This window comes from Mauremys reevesii, linkage group 24 (genome assembly GCF_016161935.1).
Source record: "Mauremys reevesii isolate NIE-2019 linkage group 24, ASM1616193v1, whole genome shotgun sequence".
In the NCBI taxonomy this organism is placed as follows: domain Eukaryota; kingdom Metazoa; phylum Chordata; order Testudines; family Geoemydidae; genus Mauremys; species Mauremys reevesii.
This window is the reverse complement of record NC_052646.1, coordinates 9,923,329-9,946,734: the sequence shown is the minus strand read 5'-3', so window position 1 is coordinate 9,946,734 and position 23,406 is coordinate 9,923,329. Positions and strand designations below refer to the sequence as shown.

General features: G+C 50.7%; 1 protein-coding gene across 1 annotated transcript; it reads right to left on the bottom strand.

Moving 5' to 3' along the window:
• Positions 1-8,441: 8,441 nt before the first annotated feature.
• LOC120390506 (intelectin-like protein) lies at positions 8,442-20,445 on the bottom strand. Its single transcript, XM_039513237.1, has 7 exons — positions 20,356-20,445; positions 19,730-19,888; positions 15,607-15,854; positions 15,013-15,242; positions 13,770-13,828; positions 13,403-13,506; positions 8,442-8,701 (listed from the first exon to the last, which is right to left on the bottom strand). Exons 1-7 carry the CDS (start codon positions 20,411-20,413, stop codon positions 8,549-8,551), a joined length of 1,011 nt encoding a protein of 336 aa, XP_039369171.1. The 5' UTR covers positions 20,414-20,445; the 3' UTR covers positions 8,442-8,548.
• Between the last annotated feature and the right edge of the window lie 2,961 nt (positions 20,446-23,406).

Below are 23,406 nucleotides of genomic sequence, written 5' to 3'. Positions count from 1 at the left end.
ACAGATGCCTCAGAGGTGGGGCTTGGGGTGGTCCTCTTCCAGGAGGTGGATGGAGCAGAGCATCCCATCCTCTGTATCAGTCGCAAGCTCTCCCCCTGAGTCTGCAACTATTCAGTTATAGAGAAGGAGGCTCTCACCTTTAAATGGGCTATTGATGCCTTACGATACTAACTTCTCAAAGCCCCTTTCATACTAATCACCGACCACGCACCCCTAAAATGACTACACACCATGAAAGATACCATGAGGCGGTATCTTACCTTCCAGCCATATGCCTTTACCATCAGATGCAGGGCAGGTAAAGATAATGCCAAAGCGGATTTTTTGTCTCTCTTGGGGGGCAGTTGAGAGACCAGATCTGAAGACCATAGCTGGGCTTATGGGAGGAGAGGTGTAGTGAGGCGGAATGGCGTCCCGTGGACCCAGAGGGGGAGGGACCACGTGCAGAGCCCTGGTGGGCGGAGCCAGGCTGTGCTCACCCCTCCCACAGGAAGTCAATGGGTGGGACAGGAAGTACAAAAGGCAGGTCTGGGAGCTCAGTTGGCAGGCAGCTGCTGAAGGAGCCAGACGCTGGTCCCGAGCTGGGGACTGCTGCAGGCTCCTGTGGTGCTGAGGTCTGGCCGACTCTGCCAGACCCACCCGCAGACCAAGCTCCGGACAAGTTGCCGGGACTGCCGCTGGCCTTCCACCCGGACAACCCAGCAGAACCCGCACGGACCCGGGTACACCCCGTGGGGGAGATAGGGAGTAGCCCAGGGGAACTAGACAACCGTCTGCTTGAGAGCTGGCCAAGTACAAGGTCAGCGTGTTGTGGGCGGATCCCCAGTGGCGGACCCCTCTGCCACTGTTCGGGCCCTGGGCTGGGACGTGGTGGAGTTGGGCGGCCCCATGGCCCCCCTGCCACCCCACCCCTGCGGTGGGTACGGTGCCTAATTATAATCCTGAAAGTTTTGTGTTTGGCTCTCGCTCAATCTCGCAGTGAAAGGCCACTGTGAGCTCACCCAGCTGCAGAGCGGGTACCCAATCCATCGGGTTAGGGCACTCAGAGGCAGCTGGACGTGATGCTGGCACGTCCCTCCCTTGAGTACCGTTGGCTGTGAAACACACATGCCACAACTGCACCAGCCTGCTAAGCCATTGGCTTGGGGGAACTTTGATCTTTGGGCTGTAATTCCCAGTACAACACTGACCTAAACTCACAACTTTCAGGAGTTAAATCACTGCCACCGCCATTGTAACCACCAGAGGAGGATTATCCACTGGGCCAAAGCGGCCCGCTCTGCCTGCCCAGTGCTTCTGCCAGGGAGCAGGGGAAGCCCCCATGTCCTGACTGAGCAAGGGGCGGTGGGGGACTGCAGGTGGGATGGGGTGGGGCTCCCACTTGCTCTGGCCCAGGGCCCCACAAAACTGTAATCTCCCTCTGGTAACCATGCAGTCACCACCAGGGGCGGCTCTACCTTTTTGGCCGCCCCAAGCAGTCATGCGCGGGAGGCGCCCCGGAGCCGCGGGAGCAGCGGACCTCCCGCGGGCATGACTGCAGAGGGACCGCTGGTCCTGCGTGGCTCGGCTGGACCTCCCGCGGCTGCAGATGGTTCGCGGGTCCGGCGGCTCCGCTTGAGCTGCCGCAGTCATGCCTGCGGGAGGTCCCGCCGAGCCACGGGACGAGCGCCCCCTCCGCAGTCATGCCTGCGGCAGGTCCAGTCGTCCCGGGGCTCTGGTGGACCTCCCGCAGGCATCACTGCGGCAGGTCCGCCGGCCCAGCCTGCCGCCCCCCCCGGCAGCAGGGGACGGGCCTTTTGCCGCCCCCTAGATTTTGCCGCCCTAGGCACCAGCTTGTTTTGCTGGTGCCTAGAGCCGCCCCTGGTCACCACAGTGCCAGCATGCTGAGTTGTCATGGTGTGATTTTTCCCACCGGCAGTGCTAGCGTCGCCATGCCTTACCCCTGTCTTAGGCATGAGGGTGGACCTGGTTGTCCTTGATGGTAAATTATTGACCAAGCTAGGATTCATTGGTGCTGCTGCCCAGGCTCCAGCTCCTATGACCTTTCTGCCCTCCTGTCTCTGGCTCTGCTGCACTCAGGGCCACCCTTAGGCATATGCAGCATACTGGCCGAAAATTTGGGGCACCTCTGGGTCTTAGTGTCCACCCTTCCACATCTTCCTGTTCTGACCCTTCCTGCGGGCTCCCACAGCCGGCTGCTGCAGCCTGGTGACTATTACTCCGGAGAGGGTCTAGTAATTTAAAAGTGAAAAAGCCTTCTAGCCTGCGAGACCTATTAGCACAACACTGAAACTGTTAAAGAGCCATTCAAGTGGAAATGAAGCCATTTAACAGGCATTTGCCAACCCCCAGGTATCTACTGTCAGTTTCTGAATTTACTGACAAAAACAGTTGTGCATTATTGTAATATTTACTCAGAACACGTTAGTCTACAGGACTAATTTAGTTCATAATTTGCTTTAAAAATATTTCATTAGTGTGTTGCTGAAGATGATAAAATCACATCTCGAAAAAATCCTTGAAGAGAGCCCTTAGAGGGACAACTCCCCTTTCCTGCGACATAGCTGGATAAATGAGTTTCCCTTTCTTTACTTCTGACTATTTGATGAACTAGTTTTAAGAGAACCCTCTAGTAAAATCAGTACCTTAGTAAGATATAAAATCTTTTGTTATGCCTAAAATCTTTGGAAACATATTTTTAAAAGTTGGTGAAATTTCATAAACATGTCTATTGTTATGGAGATCACACAAAGTAAATTAGTTTTCTCTTTTTCTAAAAGCAATGAACATTGTTATGAACACACTAAACCTCTGTGACTGATTAATTTAAAATAATGTCTTTGTTTCAGGGAGTTAAATATGTAGCAATCTGGAATGATTACTTTATGAAGGCTTAAGAGAACATTTAAAATATAAAATGAGCTTAGAAATACTGATTAAGAAAATGTAAAACAGAGAAGAGCTGCGTCATGTAGTCCATAATATTTAACGTTGTTGTCAGGGTTCCCTCCCCACTCTGAATTCTGGGATACAGATGTGGAGACCCGCATGAAAGACCCCCTAAACTTATATTCTACCAGCTTAGGTTAAAAACTTCCCCAAGGCACAAATTCCTTTCCTTGTCCTTGGATGGTATTGCTGCCACCACCAAGTGATTTATACAAAAATTCATGGAAGGGTCATTTGGAATCCCTATCCCTCCAATATCCCCCAAGCCCCTTCACCCCTTTCCTGGGGAGGCTTGAGCATAATATACCAACCAATTGGTTAGCAATGTGAGCACAGACCAGACCCTTTGTCTTCAGGACACTGAAAATCAATCAGGTTCTTAAAAGAAGAACTTTATTTATAAAGAAAAAAATAAAAGAATCACACCTGCAAAATCAGGATGGAAGGTAACTTTACAGGGTAAATAAAAGATTTAGAATACAGAGGATTCCCCTCTGGCTCCACTTCACAGTTACAAAGACAGGAATAAAACTAACACTGTAGCATAGGAAAATTCACAAGCTAAAGCAAAAGATAACCTAACGCATTTCCTTGCCTATGTACAATTTCTGTAATTTTAGATGGATTATTCCAGGTATATTTTCAGGAGATGTTGTACCTGCTTGGTCTCTCCCTCCATCCAGAGAGGGAACAACAAAAAGAACAACAAACAAATCCTTCCCCCCCAGATTTGAAAGTATCTTCTTTCCTCACTGGTCCTTCTGGTCAGGTGCTAACTAGGTTATTTGAACTGATAAACCCCTTACAGGTATGGCGATTCAGTACAGCTGCCAAGGAGGGATTTTATGCTACCCTTCTCTCTATATTTATGACAGTTGTATTCAGCAGGACAGCTGACTTGCCCTTACTACAAAGTTTTTGCAAATAAATCTCTGACAAACTTCAGGGTATATCAAAAAACCTGTGACTGACATCTTTTATTCCCAAGTTTAGTGCTTTTAATTAGTTACCTTCTGCATGTCCAGTCTTCACCTCCTGGCGTGCAGTGGAAAACATGCTCCATTTTCTTTAGAAAGAAATTGCAGAAGAATGTTTTTTTTTTTCAAATGTCATTTGCTTCATTTGGGTTCAGGGGTTTGGCTGGAAGGGGGTGATCAGGGAGGGGAAGGGAAGAGAGGAGGGAGACAGTGGGGAGAGGGCCAGGCCTGGGCAGTGGGGGCGGGGTCTGGGGCAGAGCAGGGGTGGAGTATGGGCAGGACCACAGGTGGGCTGGGGAGCTAGCCTCTCCAAGCGGCAGCTTCACTCACCGCCCATGACAGCGGGTAAGAGCGGGTCGGCTCCCGCGCACCCAGTGTGCACTGCAATTTCCTTCGGCAGGGGCCATATTCACAGAGCCGAATGCGCCGGTGCTGTACATTCTGTGTGAGGGTACGGGGGTCTCTGCGGGGAACTGGGACTCTCCTCCACCGTGAGGCGGGCTGGGCATCTCGGTATCCTTTGCTGCCTCGTCCCTCCCCCCTGGCCAGGCTGCGAGCCCGGGCTGCCGTCGGGCATAGGGGCACCAGTTTAATAATACTGTGTAGGGCCCCATAAATCCCAAGGACGGCCCTAGCTGCACTCTCCCCTTTCTGGACTCTCCCTTGGCTTTCTGCATTCTGGAATCTGATCCCTGCTGGGCCTTCTCCTTTCTGGGGTTTGTTTTCCAGGGCTCCTTTCCTCAGCTCTGCTCTCTGCTGGCTTCTCTGGCACTAAAGAGATCCCTCGCCATGGTGACGGCAGAATCACTGAGACTGATTGTGACCTCAACATTTACGTGGATGAGTAAGCCTCTGAAAGAGCCCAGGATATGAACTCAGACAGCTGGGCACATGCTCAAGCAGGGTTTGGGCTGCCAGCTGTGGTGAGGAGTCTGGAAATGATTCCTTTGTCGGTGGGCCTCTCAGGCTCAACCTCAACAAGCCAAATCTAGTTCCCTCTCTGTCCGCGCAGTTCACAGGGTCAGTCCTTGACTGGAAGGCAGAGAAAGCCATCCAGCCTTCTTGAGGCAGGCACTCAAATATCACAGGACATGCTTTGAGAGAAGGTTCAGGATAGACACGTTAATGCACTTAAAGCACCTTCACCAAACAAGGACACTCCACCAGCGAAGTCCATTTCATCATGGAATGGGCCACTGAGATACCTCGAGAGAACCTGCTTCAATGCAGAAAACTGCCTCACTGACTACACACCCCAGCTTGTCACTTACTACCCTACACTGGACCTTATATGGGGTATCATCAAACAATTACAGCCCATACTTGATGGGGACCACATCCTGAAAGAAATCATTCCCAACCCCCCTCTTCTGCCCTTCAAACAACCCCCAGCTTTGCCAAGCTCATCCTCAGAAGCCAAGTCTCCAAATACCAGGAACTCAAAGCAGCACCAGGCCCTGCCAGAACAACCTATGCAAAACCTGCAGACACATCTGTGATCCACCCCATTTCATCATAGCGGTATCATTATGATATGATTATTTATGACATAGTTCTGATGCATCTTGTACAAAAAGTATCATGTGAGGTGTCCATGAAAAAGTTATGGTTTGTTGAATATGATTATCCCATTTGTGTGCATGTATCAGTTTTGTGTTTGGAGTTATGAAGATTGACTATGTATCTGTATTTCAAGTGTGGTTACACCTGGGTGACACTCACAGCCTATGGCCAATGGCTGCTATGACTCCTCGGGAGCAGGCAAGGGGATGGGACCACATCACATGGTACTAAACTCCATTCTGGCACCTTTATTTTTCCACAAACTGGGCAGGGAACTTAGCTTGAAACAAAGGGTTCCTGCCATATGGAGAAACTATATGAGGTGGGGAGTGAGGTCATGATTTGCCTTCACTCCCCCACAACTCAAAACCTAGAAGAAGCTCTGGAAGACAAAGGACTGGGAACGGGTGAGGGGAACCCAAGCTGCAAGGCAGATAGATGCAGTTTGTGCCTTAAGAATCCACAAGCCTGCTTGTATCATCAGTCAGGATGACATATGGCTAATTCAAACGCCATCTATCCAGTATATTAGGCTTCATTTGTGTTTTCATTATTTGCTACGTCATCTGCTTTGATCTGTTTGCTATCACTTATAATCACTTAATGTCCATCTTTCTGTAGTTAATAAACTTGTTTTATGTTTGATCTTAACCAGTATGTTTTGAGTGAAGTGTTTGGGACAATCTCAGCTTAGTTATCACAGGCTTGTTGCATATCTTCCCTACATCAAGGGGGGAGCAAACTCTATTAATGAGCTTGTGCTGTATGAATCCCTGTGCAGTGCAAGATGGATTAATTCTGGGTTTATACTCCAGTAGGTGTACCAGGCTGGGGAGCTGGCAAATCGGCTGGTGTCTCCTGTTTGTCCATAAGTGGCTTAGGTAAAGCACTCAGGTAACTCAGTTGGGTGTGTGGCGCCACCTGCTGTCATATTGGGTGATATCAGGACCTGGAGATCACCTGGAGATATCAGGACCTGGAGATATCAGGTTTGGCTTAGTCACCAGCAGAGCAGTGTGGGAGTGGCCAACCCAGCTGAATTGTTAGGGGTCACAGCGGTTCCAATGGCTCCCAGACTGCACTCCCAGAGTGACAATCTGTCACAACATCTCCACTGCTAGAATGACCAACACCCCGTTTGCCTGCTCACCTCCCTGCTGTGACTGTAGTTGAATTCATAGCACTGTTTGAGCACAGTTTTTTCTATACACAAATGCATCGATTCTGACTCACAGTTTGTCCACATCTCTTATAAGCATTATTGAACTTAGAACACTACAAGCTTTCATAAAAGACCTTACTCGGCCTGTTCTTCTAGTCTAGTAACAGTGAACACAATCAGAGGGATTTATCTGCTTATTTTTAGGGTTTAAACTTTCTTTTCTCTCCTTGGCCTTTCTGGACCCTAATGGTCACAATGGAATCTTCAGGGAACTTAGCTGCCACAATCAAAAAAGCTTCTACTGAGCACGTGTGAAGTACAGTTTTCCCAAAGGCTTATACTCTGGCCAAGTTTGGGCTGATTTTCACCAGACTGGCAAAAGGCACATTCTTGACTCAAAGACCATCACAACTCCCAGCTCCACGCCCTGGCGGGTTGGAGCACTCCAGATAAAATGTTGTCAGAATGGCATCATATGAGAAAAACAATGTTCTTGATCTCAGAAACCACTGAACTCTTTGGCTGAAAATAATAATAATAATAATTATTAATAAAATAATTGATAATGAAACCCGCCATGAGGCAGACAGCCGGCATGGAAAACTCTAGCCCAAAGGGCTGAAGTTTGGTAAAGTTAGATGGAGCTGAGAACAGGGTCTTGGCCTGGGCAGTATGAGGCACTAATAATTGGGTGTGCAACCAGCCCCACCTGTAGCAAGGGGAGGGAGCATTGGACTGGGGCTCAGGAGACCTACAGTCTATTCCTGGCTCTGTCAGCGGATTGCTGGGCGACCTTGGGAAAGTTACATCTGTGACAGATGCTGAGCTACGAAGACAGGGAACATTCATTGACTTTCTTTTTGTATCAACTCTATCAGTGGGATCTGTATCTTTAGGGGCTGGCTAGTGATGATATTCTTGGCTCCATGGGTGAAAGAAGAGCTGTTTGCTCAAGGAAACAAAGACAACAGGTGGGTAATTAACACAAATCTCCAACACACAAACAATGTCGGTAACAAGGCTTGTGAAGATTGACCCACTGGGGAATATTATTGACTGGTTGGACCTGGCTCAAGACGCCGACGAAGGAAAAAGTAACGCTACTGTATAAAAGTTCAGCCTGATCAAAGGAGGGTCCAAGAACTGACCTGAATTGATGACCAGACAGGACCTGTGGTGGGATCTGAAGTACTTAAAAACCTGCCAGGGTCACCCTGGGGACGGTGATGAGCACCTGCTGAGCTAGACCTTGGATACACTGTTTATTGGGTTCAGAGACGTTTGCTCGGAAATGCTTTTGTTGTGAATAAACGGGGTCACTGCCTGGTCACTGCCTAACCCAGCCACGGCCCAGCAGAGAACAGAGCTGCAGATGCTGAACTGACCCCTCTGCTGAGCTGATCATTTTGAATTGCAGCCTCAGGCCCAGCTCTGAAGGGAGGGGATTGCAGAATCCAGCCCCGAGAAGAATGACAGCTGAAGGCCTGACAGTGAGGTGGGAGTCCCTCGAGGAGCCATGAGAAGGTCAGAGGAGCTTAACCTTAACTCGGGAGCCATGACAACTTCATCACCTCCTGGGCCTTATTCCCCACATCTGTAATATGTAAAAAAGTGTGCCGTCCTCTTTGGTAAAGTGCTTTGAGATCTAGGGATCCAGAGCGCTAGCTAAGGGCTAGGTGTTCGTAATGAGAGCAGTGCCTGATCCTGACTGGTGCTGAGAACTTCTCAGCCCTCTCTGGGTCACAAGGGAGTAAATCACACGGAGACCCCAGAGCACTTCACTTTCTTTATTTGCATCACAGATGTCCACAGCTGAGGCCATAATTCTCCTCCCAGGGAGTAGCTGTGTCTGGAGCGATGCAGAGTCCTTCACTGGGTCATGCCAGCCTATCCGAACTCAGCGGTAGAACAGCAGCACTGCGGATTCAATCATCTCCTTGGATACGCTCCAGTGCTGATGGGTTCCGTAGCCATTCCAGTCAAAGGCAGGGAAATCACCACACTGAATCGGGTTTCCTTCTGGGAAGAATCCTCCTCCACCTATACAGTGCTGGGGAGAGAACAGAGAAATTGCCAGGCAGGAGCAGAGCAGGAGCCCATCTAGCCACTCTCCTGTCTCCAGGCCGGTGCAAGCAACCCTGCTATAGCCAATTGGCAAATAATCTGCCCACAGAGAAAGTTACCTCCTGACCCCTCACAGTCAGAGGTCAGCAGGTGCCCTGAAGCATGAGGGTTTAAATCCCTTCCTAACTCTTGGGACCAGAGCCTCCATTGCCCTAACTCTTGTGCAGTTCCTTACTCCCGTGCAATGGGCCCCCCACATGCCAGCGTTTGCCACTCACTTTGCACTGGTGTGATCGTCTGCACAAAGGGCAGGGCTGGTTTAGGCCATTGGGTTTTGTTATTATTATTTATTATTTGCATTGCAGTATCGCTTCGGAGCCCCAGTCCTGGACAGACCCTCTGGTGCTAGGTGCTGTACAGACACAGAACATAAATACGGCCCATGCCCCAAGGTGCTCACAATTTATCTTTTACCATAAGAGTTTGGGGGAGACCTGCACTGAGAAGGTTGGCAGGGGCCAGAAAGCCTGATGCAGGAATCCCTGCGGGGGCTTCTCTGGCATGTGCTATGCAGGAGGTCAGACTAGAAGATCCATCATACTGGCCCTTCTGGCCTTTGCATCTGTGGCTCTGTGAAGGCACCAGAGAAGAGGCTGCTGGGGAAGGGGCTGCATTGGTGTGTATCACACCCTAGAACAGAAATCAAGTCTTGAGCTGGGCAGGCAGCATGGACTAGTAGATACAGCACAAGACTGGGACTTGGGTGATTTGGGCTTTATTCCTGGCTCTGCCTCTGTGCCTCAGTTTCCCCTTCTATAAAATGGGGATGATGCCATTGACTCCTCTGTGCAGCACTTTAAAATTTGATGAAAAAAGCCATACCCGAGCTAGGGATTATTATTACAAATGCTACAGCTAGGGCCCTACTAAATTCATGGTCCATTTTGGTCAATTTCATGGTCATAGGATTTTAAAAATCATACATTTCATAATTTCAGGTTCTTAAATCTGAAATTTCATGGTGTTGTAATTAGAATCACAGAATCATAGAATCTCAGGGTTGGAAGGGACCTCAGGAGGTATCTAGTCCAACCCCCTGCTCAAAGCAGGACCAATCCTCAACTAAATCTTCCCTGCCAGGGCTTTGTCAAGCCTGACCTTAAAAACCTCTAAGGAAGGAGATTCCACCACCTCCCTAGGGAACCCATTTCAGTGCTTCACCACTCTCTGAGTGAAAAAGTTTTTCCTAATGTCCAACCTAAACCTCCCCCTCTGCAACTTGAGACCATTACTCCTTGTTCTGTCATCTGCTACCACTGAGAACAGTCTAGATCCATCCTCTTTGGAACCCCCTTTCAGGTAGTTGAAAGCAGCTATCAAATCCCCCCTCATTCTTCTCTTCTGCAGACTAAACAATCCCAGTTCCTGCAGCCTCTCCTCATAAGTCATGTGCTCCTGCCCCCTAATCATTTTTGTTGCCCTCTGCTGGACTCTCTCCAATTTATCCACATCCGTCTTGTAGTGTGGGGCCCAAAACTGGACACAGTACTCCAGATGAGGCCTCACCAATGTCGAATAGAGGGGAATGATCACATCCCTCAATCTGCTGGCAATGCGCCCTACTTATAGAGCTCAAAATGCCGTTAGCCTTCTTGGCAACAAGGGCACACTGTTGACTCATATCCAGCTTCTCGTCCACTGTAACCCCTAGGTCCTTTTCTGCAGAAGTGCTTCCTAGCCATTCGGTCCCTAGTCTGTAGCAGTGAATGGGATTCTTCCATCCTAAGTGCAGGACTCTGCACTTGTCCTTGTTGACCCTCATCAGGTTTCTTTTGGCCCAGTCCTCTAATTTGTCTATGTCCCTCTGTATCCTAGCCCTACCCTCCAGCGTATCAACCACTCCTCCCAGTTTAGTGTCATCTGCAAACTTGCTGAGAGTGCAATTCACGCCATCCTCCTTATCATTAATGAAGATATTGAACAAAACCGGCCCCAGGACCGACCCTTGGGGCATTCCGCTTGAAACCGGCTGCCAACTAGACATGGAGCCGTTGATCACTACCCGTTGAGCCCGACGATCTAGCCAGCTTTCTAGCCACCTTATAGTCCAATCATCTAGCCAATACTTCTTTAACTTGCTGGCAAGAATACTGTGGGAGACCATATCAAAAGCTTTGCTAAAGTCAAGGAATAACACATCCACTGCTTTCCCCTCATCCACAGACCTAGTTATCTCCTCATAGGAGTCCTGACGCAAAAAGGAATTGAGGGAGTCACAAGGTTATTGTAGCGGGGGTTGCAGAACTTCTGCCCTTACTTTTGTGCTGCTGCTGGCGGCGGTGCTGCCTTCAGAGCTGGGAAGCTGGAGAGCAGCGGCTGCTGGGTGGGATCCTAGCTCCAAAGGCAGAGCTGCCACCAGCAGCAGCTCAGAAGTAAGGATGGCCTGGTATGGTATGGTACTGCCACGCTTACTTCTGCACCGCTGCTGGTGTGGCACTGCCTTCAGAGCTGGGCCCCCGGCCAACAGCTGCTACCTTCCAGCTTCCCAGCTCTGAAGTCAGCACAGACTTAGACTCATAGACTTTAAGATCAGAAGGGATCATTATGATCATCTAGTCTGACCTCCTGCACAATGCAGGCCACAGAATCTCACCAAACCCCTAACCTATGTCTGAGTTATCGAAGTCCTCAGATTGTGGTTTGAAGACCTCAAGCTGCAGAGAATCCTCCAGCAAGTGACCCATGCCCCATGCTGCAGAGGAAGGCAAAAAACCTCCAGGGCCTCTGCCAATCTGCCCTGGAAGAAAATTCCTTCCCGACCCCAAATATGGCGATCAGTTAAACCCTGAGCATCTGGGCAAGACTCACCAGCCAGCACCCAGGAAAGAATTCTCTGCAGTAACTCAGATCCCACCCCATCTAACATCCTATCACAGACCACTGGGCATACTTACCTGCTGATAATCGAAGATCAATTGCCAAATTAATTGCCAAAATTAGGCTATCCCATCATACGATCCCCTCCATAAACTTATCAAGCTTAGTCTTAAAGCCAGATATGTCTTTTGCCCCCACTACTCCCCTTGGAAGGCTGTTCCAGAGCTTCACTCCTCTAATGGTTAGAAACCTTCGTCTAATTTCAAGTCTAAACTTCCTAGTGTCCAGTTTGTATCCATTTGTTCTTGTGTCCACATTGGTACTAAGCTTAAATAATTCCTCTCCCTCCCTAATATTAATCCCTCTGATATATTTATAAAGAGCAATCATATCCCCCCTCTGCCTTCTTTTGGTTAGGCTAAACAAGCCAAGCTCTTTGAGTCTCCTTTCATTCCTTGGATCATCCTAGTAGCCCTTCTCTGTACTTGTTCCAGTTTGAATTCATCCTTCTTAAACATGGGAGAGCAGAACTGCACACAGTATTCCAGATGAGGTCTCACCAGTGCCTTATATAATGGTACTAACACCTCCTTATCTTTACTGGAAATACCTCGCCTGATGCATCCTAAAGCCGCATTAGCTTTTTTAACGGCCATATCACATTGGCGGCTCATAGTCATCCTGTGATCAACCAATACTCTGAGGTCCTTCTCCTCCTCTGTTACTTCCAAGTGGTGTGTCCCCAATTTATAACTAAAATTCTTGTTATTAATCCCTAAATGCATGACCTTGCACTTTTCACTATTAAATTTCATCCTATTACTATTACTCCAGTTTACAAGGTCATCCAGATCTTCCTGTAGGATATCCCGGACCTTCTATGTGTTAGCAATACCTCCCAGCTTTGTGTCATCCACAAACTTTATTAGCACATTCCCACTTTTTGTGCCAAGGTCAGTAATAAAAAGATTAAATAAGATTGGTCCCAAAACTGATCCCTGAGGAACTCCACTAGTAACCTCCTTCCAGCCTGACAGTTCACCTTTCAGTACGACCCATTGTAGTCTCCCCTTTAACCAGTTCCTTATCCACCTTTCAATTTTCATATTGCTCTCCATCTTTTCCAATTTAACTAATAATTCCCCATGTGGAACCGTATCAAATGCCTTACCCCCCTAAAATAACCTTGTGACCCCCTGCAACTCCCTTTTAGGGTCTGGACCCCCAATCTGAGATATGCTGGTCTGCCCCAGGAACTCTGCATAGTATAGGGTAAAAGCACACACAAGACCAGATTTCATGGGGGAAAATCAGATTTCATGGTCCATGACACATTTTTCATGGCCATGAATTTGGTGGGGCCCTAGCTACAGCTCAGAGCCCCCTGGACCTCTCTGGGTCAGGAGCAGACCGTGCGTGGGGTTGAGTCACTCTCGGCTCCCTGTGGCAGGCGCTTGGGCTGCAGGCCCCCTGCTGGCAGAAATGACACCTTGGAAGACTTCCCAGTGGTGCAAAGTGCCCACCGCAGCTTCTGACAACAGAGCTCCTGTGAGCTGTTCCCTCCCAGCAAGTCTCCCCAAAGGAGAGATTTAACATCCACCCCCTGGCCTGTCCCGGGGGATGATTGCCTCCATGTGTACAGCTGTCCCTGCTGGCACAGGGGGCACAAACTGAACCTTCCCTTCACCAGTGCTGAGGTAAAAGCAGTTCTTGTGCAGCCGGCCAGCTCTGACAGTGACACTAGGCAGCCCCAAGGCTGATCAGCTGGTCTTTGCTCCACAGCTAACCCCCACCCTGGCCAGATACTCACATGCTCAGTGTTACAGCCGGTCACTTTCAGTCCAGAACACAGAGCCATGGGTGCCTTCTCAGCATTAAACACGCGGAACTGGATGTAGCCAGGAACAAATTCAGCTGGTGACAGAAAAGGGCAGGTCAGGACCATTGTTTGCCATGGAGAGGCGGAGAGAAGGGACAGAGCTCTGATCCCAGCTGGTCCTGTTGAACTGGGAATGACCAGGGACTAAGGTTCAGGAACTCCAGTCCCACAAATGATCAGGAACTATGAGGCTCAGCTGGGCTGTTCACAGATCTGTCACTGTCACGGCATCTTTACATTCACAAGAGCTGGTTTGTGTGCAGTTGCCATGTAGCATGTTAAAGTGGGGAACACACACCGTGCTCTCTCCTGGGGATTTTCCATTTGCTCTCTCTTGTTGCATCGTTTTCCCTTTCTCTAAATCAGTGATACTCAGACGGCAGCTTGCCAGCCGCAAGTGGCTCTTCAATGTGTCTCCTGCGGCTCTCTGCAGCACATGCTTTTAAAACACTGTTTGATTTAATTATTAACCAGTCTAAGTTATTAACCAATCAGGATGCTTTTAACTACTTTAACTAATTTAACTATGTTATTAACCAGTTAAGTTATCAACTGGCACTAAGTTATTAACTTAGTTGCTGTGAGAATAATATATAAATATTTCCCCTGTCATACTATTTAAACATGACTAGTACTATAGTAAATGAAACAATGAATTCTCACTCCTGTGACTCTTTTGGGTAATGCTGATCGCTAATTTGACTCCTGAACCTCTGAGGTCTGAGTATCGCTGCTCTAAACCAAGATCATCCAGACTGGAACAGGCCCAGGGCTTAAATTTAGAGGCAGCTGTCCAGAGCAGAACTAAATAAAGAACATTATACCAATCTCCTAGAACTGGAAAGGTCATCAAGTCCAGCCCCCTGCCTTCACTAGCAGGGCCAAGTACTGATTTTTGCCCCAGATCCCTAAGTGGCCTCCTCAAGAACTGAGCTCATAGCCCTGGATTTAGCAGGCCAATACTCAAACCATTGAGCTATCCCTCCCTCTGGTAAACATTTTCACCCCCTCCCCTGGAGTTTTTATAGCATGTTGGGGGCAGGGAAATGGGGGGGCACTCTGGGAAATACTTCTGCGGGAATTCTGTGGTACTGCACAATGCAGAAATTAATTTTTTTTTGCGCAAAATTTCCTTTCCCTCACAGAAATGGGCTGCAGTGCTGCTGGCCACCAGTAGGGGCTGCTGGACCCAGCCTAGCCCAGCTCACACATAGAAGACACTGCTGGGGGCAGGGGGAGAGAGCTAGAGGGTTCCCGGCAGCGAAGGGAAGGAGGCAGCGCCCAGCAAACTCAGTGCAAGCCCTGCCCGGGCCCCAGCATTAGTCTGTGTCTCCCTTTGGATCCCTGGGCTCTGGGGGTGGCTGGTTTGGGACGTGAACACCAGCAATTGCCTGAGAGCGGCCAGCTCATCTCACACCGAGGTCACAGTCAGACTCCAACGGGCTGTGTCGAGGGGAAGGCACCTTGTCCCATTATCGGCCCCCCAGCATGGAGCGCTTTTCGAGTGTTGAGAATTTTCCCACCCCAGCTCCTCCATCTACACTGGGGCCAGCAGAGCCACCCGGACCCTCCTGCACACGTCCCTCCAAAACCCCCAGCCCAGCGCCATCACCTGGAAGAGTTTGAAGAGGTTCCCCCCCTCCAAGGACAGGAAGCTGGTCTCGGTGTGGTACCTCAGGATGGACCTGGTCTTCCATTCCTTCAGGGGCGTCTTGTTGGTTACGTGCCACACGGACAGGTCCTGGGCTTGCAGATCATAATAACCAGGGTTCTGAAAAGCGAGGACCCAGTTGAAACCTCTCAGCCACATCCCAGGTATTTACCCGGCCCCCCATCACCGGGGCATCTGGGCACATCACCAGCTGTGGTATATTTATTGTAACACCCGCAGAGAAGCACCTTTCCCATTGTACAGGGGAGAATGGAGGCACAGAGACTAGGTGACTTTCCCTAGGTCACACAGGGGGCCTGTGGCAGGGCAGGGCAGGGAAGCCAGGGCTGCCTAGCCCTACGCCAGTGCCTTCACCACTGGACCATCCCCCCATATAACCTCCATGCCCATGTGCATTGAACCACATTCTAACGCACCCTCTCTCCCAGCAGGTGGCTATTGGCCATGGAGAAGGGGACCCCACCTTGTAGTCGTCACTGGTGGAGCCCACCGCGGAGCCGAAGATGTTGTAATTTGCCCAGTTGCCGTCTCCCTCTGGGTAGTTGGCGTTGCTCCCCTGCTGGCTGGTCCAGCGATCGCCATTGGTGCACTTGCCGTAGGCGTCGTTCTCGTGCACACTGGCCACCAGGGTCCAGCCGCCCCCCTTGGTGGTCATGTCGCAGAAGGTCTGGTAGATCTCGCCGTTCTCGGTGCGCAGGGTGTAAATCCCATCTGCAGGGGGTGGGGTGGGGAGGGGGGAGCACCGAGCTGGTCAGCCAGGGCCGGGGAAAGGGGCAGGTCCCTCTCGGAGCCAGCCATTAAATGGGAAACGCTCAGGTGAGGAGCTGCTAGTGCCCTGCAGCAGGGCGCAAACCCGGAGTCACTGGAGCAGGACCTGCCCCTGCGTCTGGGAGCAGAGTGGCCCGATTCCCAGGGACAATAAAGCCCCCTTGGCAGCGGGAAGTGAGTGCAAACTACGGGGACTCCCAGAGGACGGGGCCTGAGCCTTTCCACACACAAGCTGTAGCACTTTAATGATACTGTTGTAGTTACAGCACTACAACTCGTTAGAATCATAGAAGATCAGGGTTGGAAGGAACCTCAGGAGGTATCTAGTCCAACCCTCTGCTCAAAGCAGGACCAACCCCAACTAAATCATCCCAGCCAGGGCCTTGTCAAACCTGACCTTAAAAACCTCTAAGGATGGAGATTCCACCACCACCCCCTAGGTAATCTACTACAGTGCTTCACCACCCTCGTAGTGAATTGGTGATCCTAATATCCAACCTAGACTCCCTCACTGCAACTTGAGACCATTGCTCCTTGTTCTGTCATCTGCCACCACTGAGAACAGCCAAGCTCCATCCTCTTTGGAACCCCCCCCCCCCTTCAAGTAGTTGATATCCCCCCTCACTCATCTCTTCTGCAGACTAAATAACTCCAGTTCCCTCAGCCTCTCCTTGTAAGTCATATGCCCAGGCCCCCTAATCATTTTCGTTGCCCTCCGCTGGACTCTCTCCACTTTGTCCTCATCCCTTCTGTAGTGGGGGAACCAAAACTGGACGCAATACTCCAGAGGTGGCCTCACCAGTGCTGAATAGAGGGAAATAATCACTTCCCTCGATCTGCTGGCAATGCGCCTACTAATACAGCCCAATATGCCATTAGCCTTCTTGGCAACGAGGGCACACTGCTGACTCGTATCCAGCTTCTCGTCCGCTGTAATCCCCAGGTCCTTTTCTGCAAAACTGCTGCTTAGCCAGTTGGTCCCCAGCCTGTAGCCGTGCATGGGATTCTTCCATCCTTAGTGTGGACACAATTTATACCGGCTTAAAGGGGCTTTATACTGGGATAGCCATTCCCATAGGGGAGGGAAATAGGCCGTCCCTGTCTAAGGCACCTTGCTCCCAGTATAACTGTGTTCACACTGGGGCTGGATTGGTATCAATATATGAGGAAAAACCATCCCCCGACCTGACACAGTGACATCGGGACAGACACCGTGCGCAGAGCAGGCCTAAGTGTAACCAAGAATCAGGCCCGGGGGTAATTTGTGCTAAGGGAAGGCCCCAGGCCTCATTCAGAGCCCCCTGCCCCTCCTGCTGTCTATGTCCCTGCGCTGTGTCCCTCTTTTGCGCCTGAGCCTGCGGTGACTCGGTCTGGGGGCGGGACAATGGGTGGAACAGAGCCAGGCAAAGAATCTGCCACCCACTGGCTACACCTGGACTGTCAAAGGGGCTCGGGGAGACCAGCCAGCCCCAGATGAGGCAGCAGGAGCCCCAATGAGCTTTTCTCTGCCGGAAGCTGCTGTGTGTGGTAAGGGCCTAAGCAGCAGGGCCACGCAGAGAGCTGAGGTCTCGTGTCACTCGTTTGCATTGTAAAAATCACCAGCAGGGTGAAGACAGCCTGGCACCCGCCCCAGCAGGAACAGGAACGCTGGCCGCATCCATTTCAAAGGTTTATTGGGCTATAAAGTGAGGGGAGTGAACCCCTAAATTTCCTTCACCGGAGGAGACAAGGAAAAGCAGAACCTGGGACTCTGGGGATCCTGATAAGAACTAACCAGCCACTGCTGGGAAAGGAAGTTTGGTCGGGAAACGCCTGGAACAAACCTTGTGAAGTTACGTCTTTGCCGTTAGACAGCGTCGTTTTACTTTTGTTTGTTGGGAGCCTTTTCTGTCTGGAGCCCGTCTACTGGAACTCACTTCAAGCCTCCCTCGCTTTACTCAATAAACTGGTTTGACTGTTTCTCTAACCCGAGCCCGTGCTTTGACTGAACTGAGGTGCTTGTTAGCTCCGGTCAAGATAACAAGCTGTTGTTCCTGTCCTGTGCAGTGCTAGGGGCTGCGTGCTGCAGAGAGACGTCTCCATGGAGCTCGGGGGCTGGAGTTCACGGAGTTACCGGCCAGGTGAGGTTTAGGCTGGGAGGGCCCTGAGGAGTTTGCTGACAAGACAGACAAGCTGGAGCAGGAGGGAGCTGTCAGCTGCAGCACATCTCCCACCTGCTGGGGCTGGCAGGGCTAGCAGAGTGTCTCTCAGCCAGCTCTGGTAATGCGGTTCCCCACTGTGCCCATAGGCAGACAGAGATGCCCAGGTGCATCTGAACTGACTGGACCAGGATATCATACAGTAATAGTAATAATTGGAGATATACCAATCTCCTAGAACTGAAAGGGACCTTGAAAGGTCATCAAGTCCAGCCCCCTGCCTTCACTAGCAGGACCAATTTTTGCCCCAGATCCCTAAGTGGCTTCCTCAAGGATGACCTCAACTGGGTTTAACAGGCCAATGCTCAAACCACTGAGCTATCCCTCCCAGGAAGATCTGGATGACCTTGGAAACTGGAGTAATAGTAATAGGATGAAATTTAATAGTGAAAAGTGCAAGGTCATGCATTTAGGGATTAATAACAAGAATTTTAGCTATAAATTGGGGACACATCAGTTGGAAGTAACAGAGGAGGAGAAGGACCTTGGAGTATTGGTTGATCACAGGATGACTATGAGCCGCCAATGTGATATGGCCATTAAAAAAGCTAATGCGATTTTAGGATGCATCAGGCGAGGTATTTCCAGTAAAAATAAGGAAGTGTTAGTACCATTATACACTGGTGAGACCTCATCTGGAATACTGTGTGCAGTTCTGGTCTCCCATGTTTAAGACGGGTGAATTCAAACTGGAACAGGTACAAAGAAGGGCTCTTAGGACGATCCGAGGAATGAAAAACCTGTTTTATGAAAGGAGACTCAAAGAGCTTGGCTTGTTTAGCCTAACCCAGAGAAGGTTGAGGGGGGATATGATTGCTCTTTATAAATATATCAGAGGGGTTAATATTAGGGAGGGAGAGGAATTATTTAAGCTCAGTACCAATGTGGACACAAGAACAAATGGGTATAAACTGGACACTAGGAAGTTTAGACTTGAAATTAGACGAAGGTTTCTAACCATCAGAGGAGTGAAGTTCTGGAACAGCCTTCCAAGGGGAGTGGTGTGGGCAAAAGGCATGTCTGGCTCCAAGACTAAGCTTGATAAGTTTATGGAGGGGATGGTATGATGGGATAGCCTAATTTTGGCAATTAATTTGGCAACTGATCTTTGATTATCAGCAGGTAAGTATGCCCAGTGGTCTGTGATGGGATGTTAGATGGGATGGGATCTGAGTTACTACAGAGAATTCTTTCCTGGGTGCTGGCGGGTGAGTCTTGCCCACATGCTCAGAGTGTAGCTGATCGCCATATTTGGGGTCGGGAAGGAATTTTCCTCCAAGGCAGATTGGCAGAGGCCTTGGAGTTTTTTCGCCTTCCTCTGCAGCACGGGGCACGGGTCACTTGCTGGAGGATTCTCTGCAGCTTGAGGTCTTCAAAGCACGATTTGAGGACTTCAGTAACTCAGACATAGGTTAGGGGGTTGTTACAGGAGTGGGTGGGTGAGATTCTGGGGCCTGCATTGTGCAGGAGGTCAGACTAGATGATCATAATGGTCCCTTCCGACCTTAAAGTCTATGAGTCTATGAGACCCAGCTGTGACCATTACACTGGGTCTGGAGCAGGCACCCAACAGAGGTAAAGCAGCTTCTGCAGGTCTGGGGACACCGCCTCCGCACTCACCTCCAGCTCCGGCCTGGGTGGATTTAATTTCCTTGCAGCTGCGGGGCAGGCTCTGGTAGCTCTGGCCGCTCTGGCCACTCTGGGAGCAGGACTTGTCTTTCCAGTTCTCCAGCAGGTCACGGATGGCGAGTTTCAGTTCAGCAGCACCCACGCTCTCAGCTGCACAGGGTTTGGCTAGGGGTTAGTTAGGAGTTTTCTCTGTTACTATGTATGGGGCCAGAACGGCTTCAGAGTCAAACGTTTTATACCCTAGATTGTCAGCCGTGAGGGGCTGTTCTGGTTTGTACTGCGCCTGGAATCACAGGAACTGGTCCAGGGCCGGGGCACCTTGGCACGACTGTAACCCGGAGTAATACAAGTAATCCCATGAGGCACCCACCTCTGCAAACCTGGGCTCCAGGATACGGACAGAAGAAATTCCCCGGAGCAGGTTCCTGGTGAGCTGGGGTGGAAGGAGGCTGCCTGCCAGTTGGGGTCGTTATTGCCTCACTTGTGTATCAGCAGAGCCTCCCCTGTAGCAACCCGCCCTGCTCTCCCCCTGCATGTATCACAGCCCTGGCCCCAGAGGCAGGGTCAGAGTTTGGCAGAATTAGTTCCCAGAAGAGGAAAATGAAACAGCCACTTACCGCAAGGGGTCGCCCTGGTCACTGAGATGAGGAGCAGCAGGAGAGCGAGTTGCTTCATTGTTGACTTTGCAGCAGGGAAAACAGTAAATCAGCTGGTTAATAGCCAGGTTGGGGTAGTTAGTGTGTGTGGGGGGGGCGGCTCCTCCCCAAATCTCCTGGTCCCAGGGCTGCCCTGGCTCTCTGAATAGCCTGCTCATGGCACTAACTCCCTGTAGTCCTTGAGTTCAGCGGGGGTTTGCCGGAGTGGGGATGGCCTTGCAGTGACATCCTTAGAGCAGTTTTCATCTTCAGAGTCCACCGAGGACTCAGTGATGGGCTTGTGGGGTGGGAAGCTGAGGTGAGCTGGGCTGGGAGGGGAGCACCGGGGACCATGGTGCTGCACGGGGCACTGAGAGGAATCCAAGTAGCATCATGTGCACAGAACAAGCCCTCCCCCTGCACTTCCTCTGATAACTGAGCCTTGCATCACTGCTGTAGGGTGGCCAGGTCTCATTATACCCTTTTTGCAGATAGGGAAACTGAGGCAGATAGTGCCTGACCTGAAGTCCATTGAAGTCAGTGGAATGCCTCACAGTGGCTCCAGTCAGCGCTGGGATCAGGTCCAGAAAAGGGAAGCGAGGGGATCGGTACTCAAGTCCCATCTCAGACCTTTTTCTAGGAGTCTCTCTCCTGCTTTGCGGCAGAACTGACGCCAGCACATTTCACTCATGCTGTGGAATCTGCCTCTACATGGCACGGCCACAGCTTTACGAGCCCAGCCAAAGGGCCCTGCAGCACCGCTACCAGGGCTAGCGGCAGGCAGAGGGGGCTTGTTAAGGCTCAGATTCAGGAGAGCTGGGTTCAATTCTCCCCTCTGTCACTCACTTCTCAGGCAGGTGATGGGCTCTCTCTGGGCTCAGCTGTAAAACAGGGGTGAGAACTGTCCCTACTTCACCAGTGCTCTGAGGATAAGTGCATTGAGGCTTGTGTGTGCTGGGCAGCCAGATGGACCCATGCTGATGCTGTGTAATAATAATGCCTAGTGCTGTTCATGAGCAGATCTCAAAGCACTTTCCAGAGCAGCTCAGTAGCATTATCCTCATTTTACAGATTGTGACAGACCCAAACCAGTGGGGTCCAGGAGTCTGGTCGAGGGCAAATATACTGGTCACTGGATGAGCAGTTTTCTGTTCCCTGAGTGACCAGAGCAGGGGCTGCACTAGAGTAATCAGGAACCTGCTAGAACCAATTAAGGCAGCCAGGCTGATTAGATCACCTGCAGCCAATCAAGGCAGGGTAATCAGGGCACCTGGGTTTAAAAAGGAGCTCACTCCAGTCAGGCAGGGGGGAAGCCAGAGGAGAGGAAGTGCGTGTGAGGATCTGGGAGCAAGAGGCCCAAGGAGCTGAGCTGAGCTGAGCTGAGCGTGAGAGGCTGTGCTGCTGGAGGACTGAGGAGTACACGCGTTATCAGACACCAGGAGGAAGGTCCTGTGGTGAGGATAAAGAAGGTGTTTGGAGGAGGCCATGGGGAAGTAGCCCAGGGAGTTGTAGCTGTCATGCAGCTGTACCAGGAGGCACTATAGACAGCTGCAATCCACAGGGCCCTGGGCTGGAACCCAGAGTAGAGGGCAGGCCCGGCTTCCCCCCAAACCTCCCAACTCCTGATCTGACACAGGAGGAGTTGACCCAAACTGTGGGGAAGATCACTGAGGTGAGCAAATCTGCCATTAAGCGCAGGACCCACCAAGGTAGAGGAGGAACTTTGTCACAACATGTAGAGAAACCAATGTAGTCTTGGGCTTTTTAAAGCTACTATGTTGTGCTGACCTATCACAACTACTGCTACGTGCCATCACAGAGTAACATACTAAGGGAAGGGTCAGGACTCACCTGGTTCCCAGTTCCAGTGTCACTGAGGAGTCTAACTACAGAGTTCAGCAACAGAAGCTTCTGACCAGAGAGACAGAGCTATTTCTCTTATGTACCAGTCGCAGATCTAACCTTTTATAGGGAGTGGAGCCACCCAATAAAAGCAAACACAGCTTACAAATACCAGAACTCTCCAGGCACCCCACCCAGGGGCTGGGGAGACGGTTTCCAGAGAAAATGTTAAACAGGATCAAATCTAGTTCATTTTCCAGGTATCTGAATTTATTGCCCTTCAAAACAACCTCTGGCAGTCCACCCAGGAAACTCCCTGTTGATGCAAAAGCATATGGCAGGCCTGACGTTACTGCATTATCACTAATTATTTGCATGCTGCAGCTGAATGTTGATTGAAGTGGTGGAGTTGAATGGTCCTGATGAAGTCAAGAAGGAAGTTGGAGCTCTGTAGATCCTCCACTGATATAATAACAAGGCAGCTTAAAGCAGGAACTTTGCTATTTAGGTTTCATTGAAACAGCGTCTGTGCCCTTTGTCACGGATCCATGGGTCTGGTGCTCTTGATCAATTCTGGACCAGTCCCTGGAGGACCCCTTCAGTGCCCCAGACCCGCTTTAGGGTCACACTCTCACTAGGGTAAGCCTCTTGGCTTCACCACCTCCTTAGACCGAACCTCGGAGCCTTAAGCACTCCACTTTGCACCATGAGCTCGCTTCAGCCAGTCCACCTGAGTTGGACACCTGAGAGAGACTTGAACACCCAAAGGGAGCAATGCACCCCCACCTTCACCATGTGCAGTATGGTGGCCAGGTGCCTGGTTTTCGACAGGAATGTCCGGTTCAAAAAGGGGCCCTGACAGTGTCTGGTCAGATCTACAGATCGGACACCCAAAGTCCGGTTACTGGAGGCAGGGGAGGTGGGGAGGCCATCATCCGCGCCAGCCCCTATTCAGCTGGGATCACCTCTTACTGGCATCAGGTGGCTGCAGCTCCCAGCCCTGGCTCCACAAGTGAGTCTCTCCCACCTGGGAAGAGGGGAGGAGAGGCGGTGGGAGAGGGGAAAAGCAGTGGGCAAAGGGGAGAGGGGGGCAGAGGAGAGAACAGGGGTGGGGCCTTGCGGAAAGAGGTGGGATGGGGGAGGTTCCAGCACACCTGCTGAAGTGTCCGGTTTTAAAATATTACAAAATTG

Excerpts from the sequence above, each read along its gene's own strand:
- LOC120390506 (XM_039513237.1), bottom strand. The coding sequence starts at position 20,413 with ATGAAGCAACTCGCTCTCCTGCTGCTCCTCATCTCAGTGACCAGGGCG. Across the intron at positions 15,243-15,606 it reads CCACCAGTGACGACTACAAG|AACCCTGGTTATTATGATCT; the intron begins GTGGGGTCCCCT and ends CTCGCTTTTCAG. Across the intron at positions 13,829-15,012 it reads GTGGCTCTGCTGGCCCCAGT|AGAAAGGGAAAACGATGCAA; the intron begins GTAGATGGAGGA and ends TCACTGATTTAG.